Below are 24,245 nucleotides of genomic sequence, written 5' to 3'. Positions count from 1 at the left end.
ACACACACACACACACACACACACACACACACACACGCATCTGTGTGGAAGCACCTGCTTTCAAAATACTTTGTATCCCTCATTTACTCAACTGTTTCCTTTATTTTAGCAGTTTGACCTGTATGCCAATAACACAGAGGGGAAGTCTTTATTTGTACATTTTTATTTTTAATTAAATTCATTATTTGAATTTTTTATTATCATATTAAATTATCTGAAACAGGTGTACAGAATGATAGTATGCAAGGTTATTACACGTGTAGTGCTGAATTCACGTGCAAAGACCACCTGGTTGCTATTCTATTGTAATTATTTTAATCCAGATTTACTGAATGATTTTATTGAAGAGTTGATACTGCACTGTACCACTGTTTATTGACCTTACTTTGGTATAGTCAACTAATGGGGACGCCTGTTCTATTCATTCTATTTCTATGGATTTCCTTCTAAGCGATTGCCAAAATCTGATCAGATTACTTTTGAAGCACTGGGCCCTGGACAACATGCATTTTCAGGATTGGATAATTGGTTGATGCTCCCTTGTAATTTTGTTTATTGAGGTTCTGAACATATTATAATAACAGTGAACAGTTTATTTCACTGGTGGTAGCAATGAGAGTCTGTTGAATGGTCTGTTGATTTATTGCAAAGCAGAGCAAACAAACACGACAATGTATGAATGAAATGGCCAGTAATACACTTCCATAAACAGTGGTATCTGTCACATGTGTGTACTTTTAGTATATTCCTCACCTTGTACCACAGAAAACACACTTGAATGTGTGTGATATGTGGGAGCACTCCTCTTTAATTGTTAAGGCAGACAGGACCCTTTCAGGTCAGAACGAATGGGATTTAAATCCTAGAAAATTGCTAAAAGATTGTGAAACTGTTAGGACTAAATCCCATAGTAATTACATCACAGCTTTAAAAGTATTTGTCCATGCAGTATTAGTTACGCTTCCTCCACTGGACCTTCACAGTGATGTTGAAACTGTGAGCTCAATCTCTCTGTTTGACCGACCAGCCTGGATAGGGGAGAGAAGGTAAAGGGAGTGAGAGCTAGGCCGTGGGGTCGACTCCTCAATGTGCCTGGGATGCTCTACTTAAAGATCTTTAAATAGGGTTCTTCACTAGGATGCGATAGCCCCAGTGACGTACAGTATATCTGCACTTACCATGGAGAAGAATAATACCATGCTTCCTAACAAAAGTGCATTAAAACGGCTACACTCACTAAGTTACTGTATATTGGGATAAATGTTTGCAAATGTCAACATCTATCTTAATAACCAACATTGCATTTACAATGTGAACTGACTTGTCATATGAATCCTGGTCACTGCAGCTTGTCCAGCTCAGTTGATTGGCCTTAATCAGCACAATTCAGTCCTGTGCCCGGGAAAGGGATTGATTGTGACAGTGGACTGAGTGGAGAAGGCTGTAGCTGTTGCGAGCGGTTGCTAAATGATCTCCAGTGGATGTGGAGGCTCAAACAGAGGCTAAACGGGGATGCTGAATGCTCCCCTATCTGCAGCTCATTACCCACCTCTCCATTCCCAGGAGGCTTGGCTCCGGTTCGTGCTGAGCGCTCTCCTGCCAGGAGGAGGTTGATTACAACCATTTTTCTCGATGAGGCTTTCTCTCTCTCGCCCACGCTTATACCCCTCTCCTCTCTCCCTTTTTACCTTGCAGCCACCACAGGCAATTCATTTGTTGATTTAGCTTTGTATCAGTCACATAGACAAGAATGCTCAGAGAAAAGTGTGTTGTGAATGACAGAGCAGAATGTTTACTCGCTAAGAGGCTAACAGAAAGCAGCCAGGCATGATGAAAAGACTAAAATGATGAATCATACATCAGCATCTAGTCCAACAACAGAATACAAGTATAGAAATCAACCCAGATTAGGCTCTTTGAAATGAGATTGCAGTAGTGTGTAGCCGAGCGGGTAGACAGATGGGAGTGATGTACTGTATGTAGCCAAGGTGGCATTGTATGGGTGTCTGTGAGGGAAACATGCTTATGCGTTTCTCTGCCAGGGCTCCACATACTCCAAACCCAGATGGGCAAAGATATCCTCCTCTGAAGTTGCCGGTAGGAATAGTTTCTGGAGAAAGAACAAAGACAAAATTGATGGTTGGATTCAGAAACATTGTAGACATAAAATATACACTACATGTCCAAAAGAATGTGGACACCCCTTCAAATTAGTGGATTTGGCTATTGTGTGAAGTAGAAACGTATAGGAGCAACAATGGCTCATCTGCAAAGTGGTAGGCCACACAAGCTCACAGAACGGGACCGCCAAGTGCAACACTCACTACCGAGTTCCAAACTGCATCTAAAAGCTACGTCAGCACAATACCTGTTCGTCCAGTGAAGGGAGTTCCAGTGAAGGGAAATCTTAACGCAACAGCATACAATGACATTCTAGATTATTCTGTGCTTCCAATTTTGTGGCAACAGTTTGGGGAAGGCCCTTTCCTGTTTCATCATGACAATGCCCCTGTGTACAAAGCGAGGTCCATACAGAAATGGTTTGTCGAGATCGGTGTGGAATAACTTGACTGGCCTGCACAGAGCCCTGACCTCAACCCCATTGAACACCTTTGGGATTATTTGGAACGCTGACTGCGAGCCAGGCCTAATCGCCCAACACTAGTGCCCGACCTCACTAATGCTCTTGTGGTTGAATGCTGCAGGGACTTGCTTCCAATCTTCCAACATTTAGTGGAAAGCCTTCCCAGAAAAGTGGAGACTGTTATAGTAGTATTAATGTCCATGATTTTGGAATGAGATGTTCAACGAGCAGGTGTCAGGTGTCTCATGTACTGTTTGTTGTCTGCAACATTACAAACACATACATAGACTGTGAGAGTTGACATGGCTTGACGGCAAGAGGCCACGCACGCACTGAAAACATCTCAAGGGTCAAACCATAGAAGCGCAAGTATGATTAGATCAGTAACTCAAGATGAGATCACTATATCAATGAGTCAACATAGTCAGTTACTAGACTTTTCTCTTCTGACTCACAACAGTACCCCTTGAACCAAAAAATACACAGTTGCTATGATTTTATGAAAATCTAACAAGATGTGCATTAACTCATATAAAGTAGAATGGAGGCCATCATTCTTATGGCCAACATTTGCTACTGAACAGTAAATGTGCCAACTCTGACCATAGCGTGAACACCCAGATTTATATCCAGCTACCTGCGTCCTCCTCACAGTCATAAAAAAATCTGACCTTGCTCTAAGTAACGCTATGTTTCAGTGGTGAGCCTGACTCACCTTGTGAGTGTGAGAGGCCCGGTGAAAAGCTTTAACCCTGACACATTCTGCCTTGAAGTGCTAAACTAGACCTGACACACAGAAATGAGAAGAGAGGAAAAATGTGGCCTTTCCTGCCAGCTAACGGCAGATGATAACCAAGCATAACTGGTAGGAGAGAGTGAAAAGCACTTCTAGGCATATATCCCGCCATGCCAACTCGTTATTTACAATGCAAATGACAAGGGGGATGTTAGAGGCCCTAAGTGCATGCTGGGTAAAAGCAGTCAGGCCAGCCACGGTCCAGTCTGTTTAAACACTCTTTCAGTCTTCATTTGACTTCTATCTCTGTTGACAAGATCTATCTTACAAACAGTCAAGGCTTGAATCTTGATCCTGTCAATTTGATTATCACCTGACTCTCAGCAAATGCAGCCGTGCCCGCAAGGCACACACACACACATACAAAACATATAAAAAACAAAGACTTTACCGTGAAATGCTTGCTTACGAGTCCCAACAATGCAAAACAAAAAAATAGTAACACAAGAAGAATACAATAAAATACACAAGAATGGAGCTACAGGGAGTACCAGTACCAGATCAACATGTAGAGGAACGAGGTATTTGAGGTGGATATGTACACGAAGGCAGGTTAAAGTGACTAAGCATCAGGATAGATAATTCGAGTAATATGAAGAACAGAGAAGCAGCAGCAAATGATGAGTGTAAAACTGTGTGTGAGTGTGTGTGCGTGTGTAATGTGTATGTATGTGTGTTTGTGTTATATTGGTCTGCGTGTGTGGTGGTGTATGTGTGTGGGCTTTGTGTGGGAATGTCAATATGGGACTCACAAACTGGATTTGGTCTTATCATTTGAAATTGTGTTTTTTACATTGGATAAAAGTAGAGACGATGCTACAAAATTGCATTTCATACACTGCATTTTGAGGAACAATGGGAAAGTAATTCTGCTTTGAAAGTTGATAAACTTGTAAACTCACTTTTGAGAAAATGGCTTTGAATGTTTTGGTATCTAGTGAAGAGTTCTTCTTTGTCTACACCCATTCAGCATCATTCACACCCTCTTAAGCTTCAGCCCCACCCATTTAGTTTTGCTCTCGGAGCATTCAGAGCACACTAGACGCTCTGGCCAATGATTTGTTTACCTCATGAAAACAGCCTAACCAGCACTGCTGTCAACAATTTCACTACGTTTGTTTTTTTGCCGATGTTTACTGACACCGGCCATTTTCAAAGGGTGTTGTGCACTTTAGCTTAAGACATGTAGCTAGCTAGCTAGGTAAACAATTAACCTAGCAAGGTGAACAATGTGTAAGATCACACACATCACGTAATGTTAGCTAATGAGTCAGCGAGCTAACGTTAGCTAGTTAAACAATAATGAACATAGTGCCAAAACATGTCATTACTACCCTGCATGAATCTGCTGGGAACTAACCAACCAGGTTCAATGTAGCTAGCTAGCTAACAGATTACCAATACAGACTGAACAGCTCAAATAGACAGAAGCCTTCTATATGGCAGACAAACCCTGAACTCTCAGCATGTCCAGCCCACTCATTACCTCATCCAATCATGGCTAGTGTGAAGGTTGCTGACTTTTTCTGTGGCTTAACCAACAAAGCTAACAATTTTATTCATATTTACAGATGGCATACAAGTTTGTTATTAAGTCACAGGAAAGTTCACATGTTCCAGAAGGCATTTCAAGCCAAAAAAAACGTGTTATGATAAAAAAATACAAAATACTGTTCAAATGGCTCTCCTGTGAAGTCGTGACTTGTGACATAGGCCTAGTTTCCTGAAGCGGGTCACATATAGTGTGTGTGATTGAGTGTGTAAATGTTTTGTCGGAAGTTTACATACACCTTAGCCAGATACATTTAAACTCAGTTTTTCACAATTCCTGACATTAGATCCTAGTAAAAATGTCCTGTCTTAGGTCAGTTAGGATCACCACTTTATTTTAAGAATGTGAAATGTCAGAAAAATAGTAGACAGAATGATTTGTTTCAGCTTTCATTTTTTTTCATCACATTCCCAGTGGGTCAGAAGTTACATACATACACTCAAATAGTATTTGTGTCACGACTCCGACCGAAGGTGGCTCCCCTTCCCGTTCGGGTGGCGCTCAGCGGTCGTCGTCGCCGGCCTACTAGCTGCCACTGATTGTTTCCTCCCCCTCCTTATGTGTTTATTGAGTGCACCTGTTTTGATTTGGGTATAATTAGTGAGGCTTTATTAGACAGCCGGCCCGCCTGGTTCCTTGTGCGGGATTAATTATTGTGACCTTCTGTGTTGTGTAAACTTGTGTGCACGTCTGTGAGTTACGTGCTTTCCCATTTCATGGGTTTTTTTCTGGACAGTTTAAGTCCCCCTGTTTGGGGCGTTTGTGTTGTATTACGCCCTGTGTTTTCGTGGGGTTGGCTTATGTTCGCCGTTGTTGTGCATTAAAATAGCACTCCCCTGAACTCTCTGCTTCCTGCGCCTGACTTCTCACCCACTACACTCAGAACGTTACAATTTGGTAGCATTGCCCTTTGAATTGTTTAACTTGGGTCAAACGTTTTGGGTAGCCTTCCACAAGCTTCCCACAATAAGTTGGGGGAATTTTGGCTCATTCCTTCTAACTGAGCTGTTGTAACTGAGTCAGGTATGTAGGACTCCTTGCTCAAACACGCTTTTTCAGTTCTGCCCATAAATGTTCTATGGGCTTGAGGTCAGGGCTTTGTGATGGCCACTCCAATACCTTGACTTTGTTGCCATTTTACCACAACTTTGGAAGTATGCTTGGGGTCATTTGGAAGACCAATTTGCGACCAAGATTTAACTTCCTGACTGATGTCTTGAGATATTGCTTCAATATATCCACATCATTTTCCTTCTCATGATGCCATCTATTTTGTGAAGTGCACTAGACCCTCCTGCAGCAAAGCACCCCCACAACATGATGCTGCCACCCCCGTGCTTCACGGTTGGGATGGTGTTCTTTGGCTTGCAAGCCCCCCCTTTTCCTCCAAACATAACAATGGTTATTATGGCCAAACAGTTCTAATTTTGTTTCATCAGACCAGAGGACATTTCTCCAAAAAGTACAATCTTTGACCCCATGTGCAGTTGCAAACTGTAGTCTGGCTTTTTATGGCGGTTTCGGAGCAGTGGCTTCTTCCTTTCTTCCGGCCTTTCAGGTTATGTCGATTATAGGACTCGTTTTACTGTGGATATAGATACTTTTGTACCTGTTTCCGCCAGCATCTTCACAAGGTCCTTTGCTGTTGTTCTGGGATTGATTTGCACTTTTCGCACCAAAGTACGTTCATCCCTAGGAGACAGAATGCATCTCCTTCCTGAACGGTATGACGGATGCGTGGTCCCATGGTGTTTATACTTGCGTACTATTGTTTGTACAGATGAACGAGGTACCTTCAGGCATTTGGAAATTGCTCCCAAGGATGTACCAGACCTCTGGAGGTCTAAAAAATGTTTTTCTGAGGTCTTGGCTGATATCTTTTGATTTTCCCATGATGTCAAGCAAAGAGGCAATGAGTTTGAAGGTAGGCCTTCAAATACATCCACAGGTACACCTCCAATTGAGTCAAATTATGTCAATTAGCCTATCAGAAGCTTCTAAAGCCATGACATCCTTTTCTGGAATTTTCCAAGCTGTTTAAAGGCACAGTCAACTTAGTGTATGTAAACTTCTGACCCACTGGATTTGTGATACAGTGAATTATAAGTGAAATGATCTGTCTATAAACAATTGTTGGAAAAATGACTTGTGTCGTGCACAAAGTAGATGTCCTAATTGACTTGCCAAAACTATAGTTGGTTAACAAGAAATTTGTGGAGTGGTTGAAAAACGAGTTTTAATGAAGTCTATGTAAACTTCCGACTTCAACTGTATGTAGTCTAACAAGCGTGCGTAGGGTCAGTGGAAGATCGAGTTACAGCATTAAAGCCTTTCCACAGAGATTGACAGTGCACAGAGAGTGCTACTGGCTTTATTCTTCCCAACTCCATAGTTCCAGAGCAGACAGATTTCAGGAAGCAAATAAGTCAAAATACACACAGTGACTGGGAAACTGGTTGTTACATATAAGAGCTTTGGGACAGTCAGTTCTAAAGGTGATTTAGCTCATGGTTCAGGCATCCGTAACAAGATGCATGCTAGCTATTCAAAAGGCTCTACGGAGAGCTATGGTAAACTCTAAGGTCCAGCTAACAAAGGAAACAGTACAGACAAGGATCAGCTCCAACTACTGACCAATTTAGCCATGGTCCTCGATCAAGTCGAAGCCTGGCCTGTGAAATGTGAGCTCTGTCCAATCCCCTCTGGGGATAACATTGCTTTACTTACTGGCCACCTTAAAGCTTTGACCAAGAACAAATTGTTGCTTTTCTGAGACTTGACTTAAACCCTTTTACTCCAATAAGGAGCATATGTCATGCACAAATGATCCTACCTTCCATGTACTACAATAAGTACTACTTTATTCTGCCATAACACAACTATAGTAAGCACTCCACTTCCAACAGAGTAAGTGTAGCAGAGGGCAGAGGAGCTGGAGTTTGCGTTCCAGCATTTCAGTGTCCTTGCCTTAATATATGAGCAGCTAATCAGCTGTGTATTTTCTCTGTCCACTGCGTAATTACAGATCTCATGGATGTGAACACAGACATCAGGCCCTCTAAACACCTGCCCCAACTCTGCTCTATGTCACTGCCTTCCTGCCATGACACACAGCCTGATGGATGGGCCTGATGAAAATGGTTGGCTGCCACTCAAGACGATAGGCCTGATGGAAATACTTGGCTGCCACTCAAATAGCCATGCACACACACACACACACACACACACACACACACACACACACACACACACACACACACACACACACACACACACACACACACACACACACACACACACACACACACACACACACACACACACACACCTCTACACACCTCTACACAATTGAAAAGAACACACTACAAACACACCTGGTCAAACACTTTCAAACCCACCCCACAACCTCCCTCAGCATCACTGGTCTGTAGATGAAAGCTTCCGGTACCATAACCCAGAGAAGAGCAGCTGCATCCAGGTGGATAGCCAAACTTAATCTTGTCTGGACTTTGCTTCAATGCTAAAGAATAATATACAGCCTTGACCTGTAGGAGTCGGTGGGGGCCCAATTAGGAGAGCCAGAGGGGCCACCAACACCAGGAGAAGTTCAGAAAAAAAATGTGCCCTGTCTTGTTTTGTCTTTGGTTTTGTCCTTTACATTTATTTAATTTTCTTATATTCACCGATTTAACATAGCACTTATTTGTGTAGCATCGAATCCCTCAATCCCTTTATCACTTGGTGTGATTTGACATGAATTAATCGACCAGTTGCATGATTTATTATTATAATATTTTTTTTCTACTAGATTACCCTCAGCACTTAATCAACCCTCGTCTTCCTCTTATTGTTGTCTTCCTGTCATTGAACTGTCGCAAGTGACCCATCTGAGCCATCAACCTCCATTGATCCCTCAGGTAAATAACCACCCCATGTTCCCCCACCCTCACCCCCTGACTTTCAATATGCGGACAGAGCAGGAAGTTGCAATAGGCACATACAACCAAGGTTTGATACCAGCACAAACATACACCCTCTTAAACCTTAACCTAACCCCTAAGCCTAAAATTAGCATCTTCTTTTTTTTCCTTTCTTTTTTTTTTTACTTGTGGGGACCGACGAGACTTCTGGTACCCACAAGAATAGTAAAACCAAACACACACACACGCACACCGCACACACATACTACAACAGACCTGCTGTTTTGTGGGTCCTTAGACACAGGGATATGCAAACGGTTGAATAATATGCAAATTCACACACAAAAAAAACAACTAATAGGAACATGTAAATTTACAAAGGCTACACAAATACGACAAACACACACAACAGGTGGCATGTCGGAGAGTAGGCTACTTTATTTTTTAAAGTAATCTCAGTGTTGATATTCATCATCTAGAGTACATATAATACATTGGCAGAGATAAGTATGTCTGAAGGACATGGCAATTCAGGACTGTTGTGTTTGTTTTCCTCTGTTGGACAGCAAGCAATGCATTTCATGTATTGAAAGGAAAATAAGTATTTCGAAATAGTCACCTTTTCAAAAATAAACCATTTACATTTGACACCTCTAAAAAGGTTTCCCCTGGACTGAAGAACATATTGTTTCAGTAAGGAAGACACACATTCACCTATAGCTTACCGTATCATATTTCTACAGTCCCCGTCATACTATTCATGTGGGTCTCTCCATTAGAAATCTATAGATACTGTATCAAACCACATCAAGGCTATTACATAAGGCATACCAGCGTGGGCCACATCCTTCCTCCCTCCCTTTGTTTGGATAGTTTCCTCCTTACTGTCACCACCTTGAACCAGGTTGTTATTGCCTAGAGATTGATGAATCGAAAATATTTGGATTGTCTCTAAATTAATCTATCTTTATTGCAGCTTACAGGAAAGGGCTGACAGTGGCGGAAAAGAGGGAGTCGATTTGGGCCTCTGCTGTCCTACTGAAATGATCCACCCACGATCAGAACACACACACACACACACGAGCGCACACCCCCAGCCTTCTTCAGGCACCCTAGAGCAACAGAATAGAACCACAGAGAGAGGAGACAACTCAGACACCTAACTAATCAACCCAGCAATTAGTGTTAGCATCATAAACCACTCTGAACCATAAAAAGGCTATTGAGCTGAATGTGGTTTTCATTACCTAACTCTCTCAGCCTGCTAATCAGCCCAATGCACTGGGCAGTAAGGGAAAACAGTGCCAGATAATCAACCTTTTAATCATACACACAGAATGAGTTTATTTGGCCACCATGGTTTCATACGTTTTGGTTTCATCTGTATTTATGTAGCCACATAAACATCCAGTAAATGACCGTTATTTGTTCATGGGTGTCCAAATGTAATGATCAGAGGAAGATAAAGGCATTTACATCTCATTGCCTATTAAGCAGAATGCTCTATTTCTTTCCTCTGTAACACGTTCCTTCCACCCTAAGTCATAAGGCCTAGATAACACATGACTGTCATATGACTAACGCAAGCCCAAATCACACGGAGGGACGTTCTTCAACGGTGTGAATTTGCGTGTACAAGAGTATTGTTTTCAAACAGGTAGCCTATTTGTCAGATCAACCATAACCTATACAGACTAATATTTTTTTACCATTCAACTTTAGCAAGGTAGGGAAAATCATAAAAAAATCCTCTAATTTCCTTTCTACAAATGACCCACTCAATCTCTAGACCAGATTGATTCATTTTTGAACCAAGGCACTCAATAACCATGCACTATGTTTGAACTTTATTAATCAATTGTCTGTAAACAAAAACGGCGACACTGTCAAGAAATTCCATTAACAACGTGACATGTATGGATTCGAACCAGGGCTCCAGAGTGGCGTAGCGGTCTAAGGCACCGCATCTCAGTGCTAGACGCATCACTACAGACACCCTGTTTTGAATCCAGGCTGTATCACATCCGGCAGCGATTGGGAGTCCCATAGGGCGGAGCACAATTGGCCCAGCGTCATCTGGGTTTGGCCGGCGTAGGCCATCACTGGAAATAAGAATTTATTCTTAACTGACTTGCCAAGTTAAATAAAGGTTTAATAAATGAAAAAAAAAATAATAATGTATATAAATATATATCATTCTGAAACACAACCCAGTTGAATGTTGTTGCATTCTATTATTGATAGACATGTTTTATTAAAGCACTACCCTATACATAATATTGGCTTATCATCACTAAATAGACACAAAATTCCAGAGGTAACAATGCACAAAAGTATTTTTCTAACAATTTCTCAGTGCACTGTACCAAAATGTCTATGCATAAACATTAGCAAAATAAACTTGCTATCATATTTCAGGTAAGACCCAAATGCAGACTGTGTTGAAGTAACAATGTTTATTACAGCAACAGAGACAGGCAAATGACAGGTCAAGGCAGGCGGGAGTCGATAATCCAGAGTAGTGACAAAGGCACAGGAAGGCAAGCAGGCTCAGGGTCAGGTCAGGCAGAGGTTGGTAATCCAGAGTAGGGGCAAAGGCACAGGATGGCAGGCAGGCTCAGGGTCAGGGGCAGGCAGAGTGGTCAGGCAGGCCGGCTCAGAGTCAGGACAGGTCATAAAGTCAGGGGAAATAGAATGCACAGGAAATAGAAAGGTCATAACCAGGAGAGCGAGAAAAAGAGAGACTGGGGAAAAGCAGGAGCTGAGACAAAATGCTGAATGACTTGACCAACAAGACGAACTGGCAACAGACAAACAGAGAACACAGGTATAAGTACCCAGGGGATAATGGGGAAGATGGGCAACACCTGGAGCAGGGTGGAGACAAGCACAAGGACAGGTGAAACAGATCAGGGCGTGACACTTGCTGCCTAATTTAACGTGCTATACGCTCAAGACGCCGTTGATGCTCGCGGCCCTTCCGTTTTCCCTGATTCACTCCCATGCATTCTATTTCCCGTGTTAGCACGCTGGTTGACACGTGTTTAAAAAAAATTCTACCTGTATGATTTGGGCTGTAGACAACAGATGTCAGTAAGAGATGAAAACTGCACCTCAAGTCTGTATAACACCCCTTGCATCGTGGATTATTTCCAAAGAACTCCACAGCCGTTCCTTGATTATACCTGACTTACATGACACTGTCAAGTTGGAGAGTTTCAGAGTTCCCTCATACAGTAAATCCATATTGTCAATTGGTATTGTTGATTAGGCTTTATTTTCCAATGTATTCTGATGCAATAACAATAGAATGCTGAAGTTAGGAAATATCCATGAAGTTCTAGGAAGTACACTAAACTGCTGCAGTGTTATGAAGTTCTCGGCTAACTAATGAGCCTTTTGCCCGGTTCTCTCTTGTACGGACCCAACCAGAACGCTCCTTTAATGATAACAATAAATTAAGTTTCTCTGCTCTACTGAAGCCTGTAAATAATTAATTGGTTTCTTCAAAAGGGGATGGTTTTGCATGACCAATCTACTTCTTCCTGCATTGTGATCCAATGCTGCTGTATCAGCACTAGGAGGATTCTGATTAATGAAAAAATTATCTGGAAAATATGAGCTATTTGGAAGGCTTTTTTTTTTTTAACTGTATTTTCATCTTAAAACGAGTTAAGATATGTAACTGATTTCAATGTGTATGGCTATTGTATTGGAACAGTTAATGTTGCAGTAACAAAATATTAAGCTAGTGGGCATGCTACCTTGAACTCTCTCATACACACACATACGGTCATTGTTGCCTCTAGTTTTTTTTACTGTAGTCACAGTAAATGGTAATGTCATGGTTGCAGGAATAGCACACAATAGCAGGAAATCGGAGCTATGGATGGATGGTGCCTGTGTCACCGCAAGGGCCATGTCAATTCATGTTATATGACATTCAGATAGACCCAACATCAGAGCCAGAGTGAAAACCTCTGCCATTCACTTTCATCAATAATGGAGCAAGATCCGTCTCTAGAGTTAGCCCGAGCGACGACACCACACTCCTATCGTTACCCCCTTCCTTCCCCTGTCTCTTTCATCCTCCCCCTCCTATTCTCTTCTGAAATCTTCTGAGTTCGGAACTAATTTCTTCTCTTTATGATTCCATAAGAATAGATTGTAGGTTGTGGATTCAAGGATAATAGCTTGGCATTGAATTCCATTTTTGACAGAAAAACATTGACAGATCTATAAATACCCCTCGTTTTCTCTCCCAGGAAAGACTGGTAATGGGCCTTGTGTGGGAGGAAGGGAGGATGGGAAGGGAGGGGGGAGGTGGGGAAATAAGGGACGATGTTGAGAGGAGTGGCAGAGAGGGGATGTGAGAGAAACTTTGGTGTTATTCACGTGGTATTATTCACCCTCGTTTGGGGACTGTTTTAATCAATGTTTTCCCCCTATCTGTCTCTCCCTCTGTCTCACTCTGTCTTAAGTCTCTGTTCTCTCTTTTCTCTCACAAGGTTTCTTGACCTCTCCGTCCATAGCTCGAACTCAGTTTCATTGCTTCCCTCAAAGGCATTGACCTTCAGAATAATTCATTTTGACGAACATACACTGAGTGTACAAAACACTAGGAACACCTGCTCTTTCCCTGACATAGACTGACCAAGTGAATCCAGGTGAAAGCTATGATCCCTTATTAATGTCACCTGTTAAATCCACTTCAATCAGTGTAGATGAAGGGCAGGAAACAGGTTATAGGATTGTTAAGCCTTGAGACAATAGAGACATGGATTGTGAATGTGTGCCATTCAGAAGGTGAAGGGGCAAGACAAAATATTTAAGTGCCTTTTGAAAGGGGTATGGTAGATGGTGCTAGGCTTACCGGTTTGAGTGTGTCAAGAACTGCAACGCTGCTGGGTTTTTCACAGTCAACAGTTTCCCTTGTGCATCAAGAATGGTCCACCACCCAAAGGACATCCAGCCAAGTTGACACAACTCTGGAAAGCATTGGAGTCAACATGGGCCAGCATCCCCATGGAACGCTTTCGACACCTTGTAGAGTCCATGCCCCATCGAATTGAGGCTGTTCTGAGGTGAAAAGGGGGTGCAACTCAATATTAGGAAGGTGTCCCTAATGCTTTGCACACTCAGTGTAAGGTCCCTCGATAGAATATGATCACACATGACATTGCTTAGCGTGGCCTTACCAGGAACCCTCTGTACAGATCTGGAAGTTAAATATCAACTTAATGAGTTAATGGTTTAATAAAGTTCAATGTATAACATTATCCATGTATTATTTATTATTATTGTTAGAACATATTTAACATGGACACTGTATACCTGTGGTTTCTGATCTTTCAGGAAAAGTCAAATCTCAACCCAGAAAAAACGTACAGTCATACACACACACATACCACTTCCTGATATCTCAGTGCTACCAGCATCATCACCACCACCTGCTTTCAGCACTTTGCCCACACGGAGACTCAGTAGTCTCAGTAATCTACCACCACAGGCCAACAGTTCAACACCCTGCTCCTGTCACTCTCTCATTGCACACCATCAATTTCCCTGTAGCTCTCTCTCCCCGACTCTCCCCTATCACTCCTATTACACCAGCCTTAATTGTGTCTCTGACCTCCATGGAAAATGACCCAATCACACGGCAATTGTAGCCTGAAATGAGAGTCCATATTTGCATTGTTCCCCTGTCACTGGGGGTGGGATTTCTTTGGTGGATGGAGAGAAAAGGCTCCATGTTCAAGGAGAGGGAGATTGAGAGGCATTGTGAAGGGTTGGCTTTGAAGAGATCTCTGTGTAAAAAGCATGACAATCTCCTCACAATGGAAATTGGCAGACTATATATAGTCATGGAAAATCCTTACGCTGGCTCGAGTTTTTATGTGCTTTCACTGAGTTTGCTTACAGTAACTTTATTCACATTTTAAATGCTTAAAGGACTTAAGTGAAGTATATTGCCACATTTGAAACTGAATCTACAGCAAATGTGAGCTTCATTATGTAAATCAACCTAGTGTCATACCATCTCCACTAATACCTGACACTCTGCCCTCTCAAAGCCACAGCTTTCAGACCTGTTCTTAACGTCAACACCCAGTGATAAACCATAGAAAATGTCAAAAGAATGTCCTTGAACTGCTCTTGACGGCCAGAATATTATACATGTTTAAAGGTTTTAAGGTAAACTGCCTCTTGGTCTTTCTTATCCAGAGCGGACAGTTTCTCCTGGTCAAGGAGAGTGAATGAGAGAGTTTTAATCTGGGTTGTATTCATTAGGGCACGCAGTAGAAATCATTTAAAAACGGAAATCAAAAATGCGCATTTATAGGCACAGTGCAGGCACATCAAGCGGGTCTCAGAGCACTTCATATTATTCCGTATGTAAATCCGAGATACTTCATTGAGTATGATATGTTACGTTTTGTATGGTATGTATTAATTTGTGGATGTCCATCACCCATTTCGCATAATATGTCACAAATTACAATTCGTATTATAGGTTACAAATTTGCAAAACGTACAATATGTTACGAATCTGCAAAATGTATAATATGTCATTACTTCTAGCTAGGTGCCTAACGTTAGCTAGCTGGCATACTTTAGCTAGTTTAGGGTTATGTTTAGGAGTTAGGTTAAAAGGTTAAGGTTAGGGTTAGAGGAAGAGTTAGCTAAAAGGGTTTTAAGGTTAGGGTTAGGGGAAGGGTTAACTAAAATGCTAAGTAGTTACAAAGCTTCAAAAAAGTAGTAAGTAGTTTAATTTTCTAAAATGGTCCATAATGAAATTAAAACTCGTAACCTTTGGGTTGCTAGACGTTTGTGTTAAACGCCCAACCAACCACCCTACTTCAGTGTTTTGCCTTAGCCATCTGTCTTATGTAACCACACCAAACATAATACATCATACTAATTTGAGTGTGTCCTGTATTTACGTTTACTACATTACATCTAATCTATGAGACCAGGTTGAATGAACATGACCCAGGCTGTAAGCAGAGAGACAGACCTGTTGCAGGGCTGCAGCCAGATAAACTGACTGTGCCATAAAGGCTGGTCAGGTCCAAGCCAGAAGAGCAGGCCCTGATTACAGCAGCTGCACTCAGATTGAATTCAGGAGGCAGCAAATAAGAATCAATCAGTGCTGAAGACCAGGCGGCCCAAGTGGACTATAAGAGGACCCAACCAAGAAGAAGCTGTCTGTGTGTGTGTGTGTGTGTGTGTGTGTGTGTGTGTGTGTGTGTGTGTGTGTGTGTGTGTGTGTGTGTGTGTGTGTGTGCATACAGACAGTTTCTAATAGCAATCATGCACTTCAGGGTTTGTGGTATACAGTATGGCCAATATACAATGGCTAAGGGCTGGATACAGGCAGTCCGCTTCTGGTTGTGCTTTAGAACAACCCTTAGCCATTGTTTATTTAAGCAATAGGGCCCTAGGGGTGCGGTGTTTTGGCCAATAGACCACGCCTAAGGGTTGTTCTTATGCACGATGTGAAGCAGAGTGCCTGGACACAGCACTTAGCCTTGGTATATTGGTCATATACCACAAAACCCTGAGGTGCCTTATTGCTTGAACATGTGCAAGATTGAATGAACTCAGCCGATTATCAAGATGTTTTGGAGTGCAATTGTCACGTTTTGACCTTAGTTCTTTTGTTATGTCTTTGTTTTAGTATGGTCAGGGAGTGAGTTGAGTGGGTTGTCTATGTTAGTTTTTCTATGATTTGCTATTTCTGTGTTTGGCCTGGTATGGTTTTCAATCAGAGGCAGCTGTCAATCGTTGTCCCTGATTGAGAAGCATATTTGGGGAGCCTGTTTTCTGTTAGCGCTAAAGCACCTTATACCACCCACCACTGTGACCTGTATGCTTTAGTCGGCTGGACCTCGCTACATATTCGTTGCCAGACCCACTGGCTCCAGGTCATCTACAAGTCCATGCTAGGCAAAGCTCCGCCTTATCTCAGTTCACTGGTCACGATGGCAACACCCACCTGTAGCACGCGCTCCAGCAGGTGTATCTCACTGATCATCCCTAAAGCCAACACCTCATTTGGCCGCCTTTCCTTCCAGTTCTCTGTTGCCTGTGACTGGAACGAATTGCAAAAATCGCTGAAGTTGGAGACTTTTATTTCCCTCGCCAACTTTTTTTTTCTACTGTGTTATTGACTTGTTTATTGTTTACTCCATGTGTAACTCTGTGTTGTTGTCTGTTCACACTGCTGTGCTTTATCTTGGCCAGGTCACAATTGTAAATGAGAACTTGTTCTCAACTAGCCTACCTGGTTAAATAAAGGTGAAATAAAAAAGATAACAAATATTGTGTTTTGTGGGTGATTATTTTCTGTTTAGTGTGTGTTGCGCCTGACGGGGCTGTTTCGTTTGTTCTCTTTTGTTACTTTGTATTTAGTGTTCAGTTCAGTTTATTAAAAGGATGAACACTTACCACGCTGCACCTTGGTCCTCCTCCTCTCTCTCCCAACGATGAGCGTTACAGCAATGTTCAACACAGTCTCCAAAAACTTTGTCTCTCTTGAAGGTCTTCCAGCAGGACAACAACCCAAACACACATCAAAAAGATCCCAGGAATGTTTGAAGACTGTTCTAGAGTGGCCAGCAATGAGTCCAGATCTGAATCCCATCAGAAACCTATGGTGATATCTGAAGACAGCAGTTGTTGGAAGGCACCCCTCAAACTTTGAAGAATTGGAGTAGTGTGCAGCTGAAGTGTGGGATAAATTGCCAGTGACAGGTGCAGCAAGCTCCTGGGTGCCAAGAAGCTGACGGCTACAAAAAGCTTATTTTTGGAGTTATCTTCGCCAAAGGCTGTCTAACCAAGTAGTAGCTCCTAGGTGCCAATAATCGTGTCCATGCCATTCATTTGAATTTTCTTAATTAACATTGGAACTTAAGTCTCCCCCCCCCCCCCCCCTCAATGGCTTACCAGTCTACACGTATTGTAACATGTGTGACCCACTGTCAAATAAAAGTTGAAATCCACATTTTTACGAAGCTCACGCCTTAGTCTCTATACTACATAGTAGTTGTCCCTCGAGATTACGAGATCACAGATGGCTTTGCAACTTTAGAGATGTATGGAGTTCATTCAGTGAGCTCAGGAAAAGTTGGATTTAACACAGGTTTCAGTAACAATTTACTTTGACTAATTCATTTCTTACACACTTATAAGCATTTCATTAATGTGTTATAACAGGTCCTAACCGCATTATTAAAGTGAAATGAGACTGTTTTAACACGCTTAAATGTCTTATTCACGTCGGCCATGGAGAACGAGAACCCAGAGTCCTTGGGAGTCCATGGCTGGTTTTCCCTTTGTAATCCGTGATTTTCTGTAGACCTTGCCACATACGTCTCGTGTCAGAGCCGTTGAGCCACTGTCTCTGAACTTACGTTTTGCCTATTTGATTGCCTTATGGAAGGAATACCTACACTATTTGACCATATTCCCAGTCACCTTTCCATGGTTAAATGCGGTGTTTCAGCTTTCAGTTTTGCGAGAATGCTGCCATCTATCCTCGGTTTATGATTTGGGTAGGTTTTAATAGTCGCCGTTGGAACAACATCCCCTATACACTTCTTGAGGAACTCAGTCACCGTGCCAGTGTAAGCGCCAATTTTGTATTTTTATTTTTAAATTTAACCTTTATTTAACCAGGAAGGGCTCATTGAGATTTAAAATCTATTTTTCAAGAGTGTCCTGGCCAAGATAGGCAGCACCAAGTCATGACAAAAATTACAGACAAACAACATGAAAAACTACAAGTAATCTAGTAAAAACCATAGAATTCACAAGAGTATAACAAAATCAAAACAACATTTTGATTCTGCGTGATCAAAACAATCATGAAGCATGGATTCCAATTGGTCAGACGAGCGTTGAATAGACCTTAGCACAGGTTATTCCTGTTTGAGTTTCTGCCTATAGGAAGGGAAGAGCAAAATGGAGTCGTCATCTGATTTGCCGAAGGGAGGGCGGGGGAGGGCCTTGTTGGCATCTCGAAACGGCAAGTAGCAGTGATCTAGTGTTTTCCCTAAATGAGTACTACAGTCAATGTTTTATAGAACTTCGGTAGCTTTTTCCTCAAATTTGCTTATTTAAAATCCGCAACTACAATAAATGCGGCCTAAGGATATGTAGTTTCCAGTTAAATAAAGTCCAGTGTAGTTCCTTGAGGGCCGTCATGGTATCGGCTTGAGGGAAATATACATGGATGTGACTATAACCAAAGATAATTATCTTGGGAGGTAATACGGTCAGCATTTTATTGTGAGGTATTCTAGGTTGGGTGAACAAAATGACTGTATTTTTCTGTATGTTATCACAATCACACCGTGAGTAGCTAATCATGAAGCATACACCCCCGCCTATCTTATTCCCGGAGAGCTCTTTATTCCTATCTGCTCTGAGAACCCAGCTGGCTGTATGGACGGGGAAAGTATTTCCCAAGAGAGCCATGATTCCATGAAACAGAGTATGTTACAGTCCTTGATGTCTTTCTGGAAGGAGACCCTCACCCTTAGCTCGTCTACTTTATTGTCCGACACTGAATATTAGTGAGTAATATACAGTACTCAGAAGTGGTGGATGGTGTGCCCACCTCCACCCTGAATACCTCTTCTCCGCCAGCGGCAACTTGGAGCAGCCTCTGGGATAAGTTCAATTTCCCTGTGGGGTATGAACAAAAGATCCAATTTGGGAAAGTCGAATTCCTGGTCGTAATGCTGGTATCCAAAAGTTATTCCCGGCTGTATGTAATAACACAAAAAACGTTCTGGGCTAATAATGTAAGAAATAATTCTGCAAAAAAAAGAAAAACACTGCAAAGTTGCTTAGGAGCTAGAAGCAGAGGTGCCATGTCTGTTGGCACGTCAGACTCATTGAATAAAAAAATCTTTGTCCAATTCGAGGTGAGTAATCACTCTTCTAATATCCAGAGGATCTTTTCGGTCATAAGAGACAGAGGTAGCAGCAACATTATGTACAAAATAAAAAACACAAAATAGCACAAATGGCAGCCATCCCCTCCAGCGCCAATACTGTATGTATGAGTCTGAAATGGGGAATTTCATTGAAAGTTTTGAACGTGAATATTTGTGAAAAGTCCAACAGAAAAATGTCAATAGCAGGATTCTTTGGTGATGTCCTCAGCAGTTGTTTTTTTATGCTACATCTGGAAAATGTAGATAAAATGTTCCTATCTGCGTTGTGTCTGTATTAGTTTGATAAGTGAGGCATGTTTATACATACTTTATGAATGCTGTTTGAGATCCCGGAATGCCTTGTCAGCAGCTGGGGAGAGGTAAGTGGAGACAGGGCGGAAGCCAGGTTGCAGTAGCCCCGGATAAAGCTTCATTAAAAGTTAGCGAACACCAGGAAACGTTGCAGCTGTACTCTGGATGTAGGCTGTGACCAATATACCACCACTCTCACCATCCCAGGATCCATCTCTATACTCCCGGCAGAGATGATGTAACCCAGAAAGGGGATGGTGGAGCGATGAAATTCGCACTTCTCTGCTTTTACAAAAAGCTGGATCTCCAGGAGGCTTTGGAGAACCTGTCGGACGTGGATCACATGTTCTTGAGTGGAGCGGGAGAAGACAAGGATGTCATCAAGGTAGACAAAGACAAACTAGTTCAACATGTCATGGAGAACATCCTTAACCAGAGCCTGGAAAACAGTAGGGGCGTTGGTAAGGCCAAATGGCATGACCAGATACTCATAGTGACCACTGGACGTGTTGAAGGCAGTCTTCCACTCATTCCCTTCCTGAATCCGCACCAGGTGGTAGGTGTTCCATAGGTCCAGCTTGGAAAACACGGTGGCCCCCTGGAGCGGCTCAAAGGCCAAGGAGATGAGGTAGCGGGTGCTGGTTCTTCACCGTGATGTCGTTAAGACCCCGGTAGTTGTTCCATGGGCCCAGGGTTTTGTCCTTCTCCACTAAGAAGAATCCTGCTCCAGTGGGGGAGGCAGAAGGATGGATGAACACTGCAGCTAGGACTCAATGTAGGTCTCCATAGCCTTGGTGTCCAGACCTGACAGTCATCCCCTGGGTGGAGTGGTGTCTGGGAGAAGGTCAATCCCACAGTCATATGGTCGGTGCAGCGGCAGCGAAGTGGGCAGTGCCTTACTGAACACCTGCCGGAGGTCCTAGTACTCCTCGGGAATGGTGGAGAGGTCCAGGGCAACTTCCGAGCCCCCAGGAAGAGATCCCAGGGCAGGCTGCACTGACTTCAGGCAATGGGCGTGACAAAACGTGCTCCAGCCCATGATAGCACTGGCAGACCAGTCAATGAGGGGATTGTACCATTGGAACCAGGAGAATCCCAATACCACGGGAACCTGAGGAGACGTAATGATCAGGAACTAGATCATCTCACTGTGGTTCCCTGACACATGTAGGTTGATGGGGGTTGTATTGTGGTCTATAGAGCGCCCGTCCAGTGCTCTAACGTCCATGGAAATTAAAGAGAGGCTGAGTGGGTATAACCAACTCGGAAGCGTCCATAAAGCTCTCATAAAGTTCCCCCACAGCAACCTGGCATGAAAAGGGATGCAAGTAAGGGGAGAAGAAAAGTTCTCCGTATGGCCCGTCCGGTTCTCTCTGCAACGGAGCCGTCGGGGACTTCCGGGATACCTCGAAGGCGAGGTGGAATCCTTGGACGGGTGAGTGAAATCGAATCTCCTCTCCTTCCTTAGTTCCCCTAGTTGCCCATCGATCTGAATGGTCAAGGCAATGAGTGAGTTGAGAATTGTTGGTAGTTCCCGGGCTGCAAGCTCATCCTTTACTTTCTCCGATACTCCGCGTAGGAACATGTCGAACAGCGCTTCCGGGTTCCAAGCACTCTCAGCCGCCAAAGTGCTGAACTCCACCGCGTAGTCTGCCACACTGCGGGAGTCTTGACGCAGCTAGAGCAGCTTGCGAGCAGCCTTTCTCACGGATAACAGAGAATCAAACACCTTCCGATCCTCCTCCACAAACTCCTCCGGACTGAGGCAGACGGCGGGCGGATTGTTGCTCCCACACCACCGTGACCAAAGGCGATTGCCCTCCCGGACATCAGCGTTATGATGTATGCTATCCTCAAGCAGTCCGAGGGGAACGAAGAAAGCTGCAGCCCCAAAATTCTCCAGCGTAGCGCGCCGGAGGAGGTAAGTGGGGTTCTCGGGACACTAGGGTAGGCTGGGAGATTACGGGTGTGATGCTCTGCCCAGTGGAGAATCTAAGGAATTGCTCCAGCAAGGTAACGAATGCCTGGTTATGGTATTCTGTCACAGTATGAAGTCCCTCCATAAGACCTTGAAGACTCCTTGTGTTTTCCAAGGGCGGCTCCTTGCAGGGAGACAGCATTGTGGAGCTGGTCTGAGTCTACTAGGTCAGTCATAGCGAGTTTGTGCTATCAGGTTTCAGGTATGACCCAGATGCAGACAGTGTCAAAGAAACAAAATATTATTTATAGTACAGGGGCAGGCAAATGAGTGGTCAAAGGCAGGCAGAGGTCAGTAATCCATAGAGGGTGCAAAAGGTCCAGAACGACAGGCAGTCTCAGGGTCTGGGCAGGCAGAGGTCAGTAATCCATAGAGGGTGCAAAAGGTCCAGAACGACAGGCAGTCTCAGGGTCTGGGCAGGCAGGTGTCAGTAATCCAGTGAGGTGGGGCAAGGTATAGAACGACAGGCTCAGGGTCAGGGCAGGCAGAACAGTCAAAACCGGGAAGGACTGGAATACAGGAGCAAGAACAGACAGGAGCAGGGGAACAAACTCTGGTAGGTTTCACGTAACAAAAATAACTGTCAGCAGACAAACAGAGAACACAGGTTTCTTTTCTCACATTTTACAACCTGTGATGACTGGTAAGGCGTTCCGGATTATAGACATGCCTTCGGTGACTGGATTTTTTTCCCCCGGAAACAGGTAAACCAGAGGGCTTGTAAATATTTGGGTCTGGGGGAGACCAATGTGTCAGGTCTCCCTCGCGAAGAGGCTACTGTCCCAGAACACCATGTTATTGGCGGTATGCCCATTATTATATAATGGAGGAGCAAATGGGGATTTGCATCGAAAGTAGATCAACAAAATCGACATACTTACAGTTTTTATTTATTTTTTATCCAGGAGGCTTTTGCACCATGTTTGTTTAATAAATGTCAATGCTGTATGAGGGGTCCGTCAAGCATTGCATTGAGTACCGCACACGCTACAAAATCTATCCCGCCAATTTAAGTGCCTCCTTCACCCAAAGCTAATACATCCAAATAACCGGTGATGAAAAACCCAGGCAAAAGAACTACTGGTGCTCGTTAACGGTTGCATCCCATAGTCTCTTGACAGATCAAATCAAATCACATTTAATTTGTCACATGCGCCGAATACAACAGGTGAAATGCTTACAGTGAAATGCTTACTTGCAAGCCCTTAACCAACAATGCTTTCAGTTTTATGAAGTTTTATGAAGTGTTAAGTAAAGAATAGATATGTAAATAAATGTAACAAATAATTCAACAGCAGCAGTAAAATAAACAGTAAAGAGGCTATATACAGGGGGTACCGGTACAGAGTCAATGTACCATGTAGGTAGAGTTAGTGACAATGCGTATATAATAAACAGAGAGTAGCTGCAGTGTAAAAGAGGGGTCTGGGTATCGCTTTGATTAGCTGTTCAGGGGTCTTATGGCTTGGGGGTAGAAGCTGTTAAGAAGCCTTTTGGACCTAGACTTGGAGCTCCGGTACTCCGCCGCACAGAGAACAGTCTATGGCTAGGGTGGCTGGAGTCTTTTACAATTTTTAGGACCTTCCTCTGATCTACGGTACCATTTATGTTTACGTAGTCTATCCACGAGAGGTTATAAAAAGGTGAACGCTCAAAATCTCAAACTGCCTCTCCTGATGCGTAAAGACACTCTACCCTCCTTTGTCTGTTCACCTGTCTGTATGTTTGTCTGTCACACCTCACAGGTGTATGTGTGACTCTCTGAGGGACAAAACATTAAACCCAGAGCATTTCCTCTCGATACTCTCCTCCCTTCACTCTCCTTTTTGAGAATGGCCTCTTTCCAAGCAGTTTTATCCTCTCTGCAAACAGTGCCTTTCAGCACCAGCTAGGGAGTGTTCAAAAAACACCGCTCCCCAAAGCCCAGTGCAATTGCCCCGGTATTGTCCACACACCCGCTGCTCTGAGAATGGAGGGAGGGGGAGGAAGACAGAGTTGTGAACACTCCACATGCTGCATCTGAAATATGACAGGCAGCTCTACACACAACTCACTGTAAACTAGAGTGTTTCCGGAGGATTTTTTTTTTTTTTTTTACTGAATGTTACAAACTGCAACAGATGTGAACTTCACTGAGAGGGAATAAGATTGGATTCT

At 43.2% G+C, this 24,245-nt stretch overlaps 1 protein-coding gene across 1 annotated transcript in view; it reads right to left on the bottom strand.

Annotated features, from left to right (window-relative positions):
* Positions 1–232: 232 nt before the first annotated feature.
* The window catches only part of LOC110526770 (DNA nucleotidylexotransferase-like), a 175,549-nt gene continuing 151,536 nt past the window's right edge, over positions 233–24,245 (bottom strand). Inside the window, exon 11 of the mRNA XM_021607961.2 lies at positions 233–2,110. Within this exon, the coding sequence (XP_021463636.2) occupies positions 2,024–2,110 (87 nt within the window). The 3' untranslated portion in view covers positions 233–2,023. The remainder of the gene's footprint in view (positions 2,111–24,245) is intronic.

This window comes from Oncorhynchus mykiss, chromosome 1 (genome assembly GCF_013265735.2).
Source record: "Oncorhynchus mykiss isolate Arlee chromosome 1, USDA_OmykA_1.1, whole genome shotgun sequence".
Taxonomy (NCBI): Eukaryota; Metazoa; Chordata; class Actinopteri; order Salmoniformes; family Salmonidae; genus Oncorhynchus; species Oncorhynchus mykiss.
The sequence above is the reverse complement of the archived record's forward strand: the minus strand, read 5'-3'. Positions and strand labels throughout refer to the sequence as shown.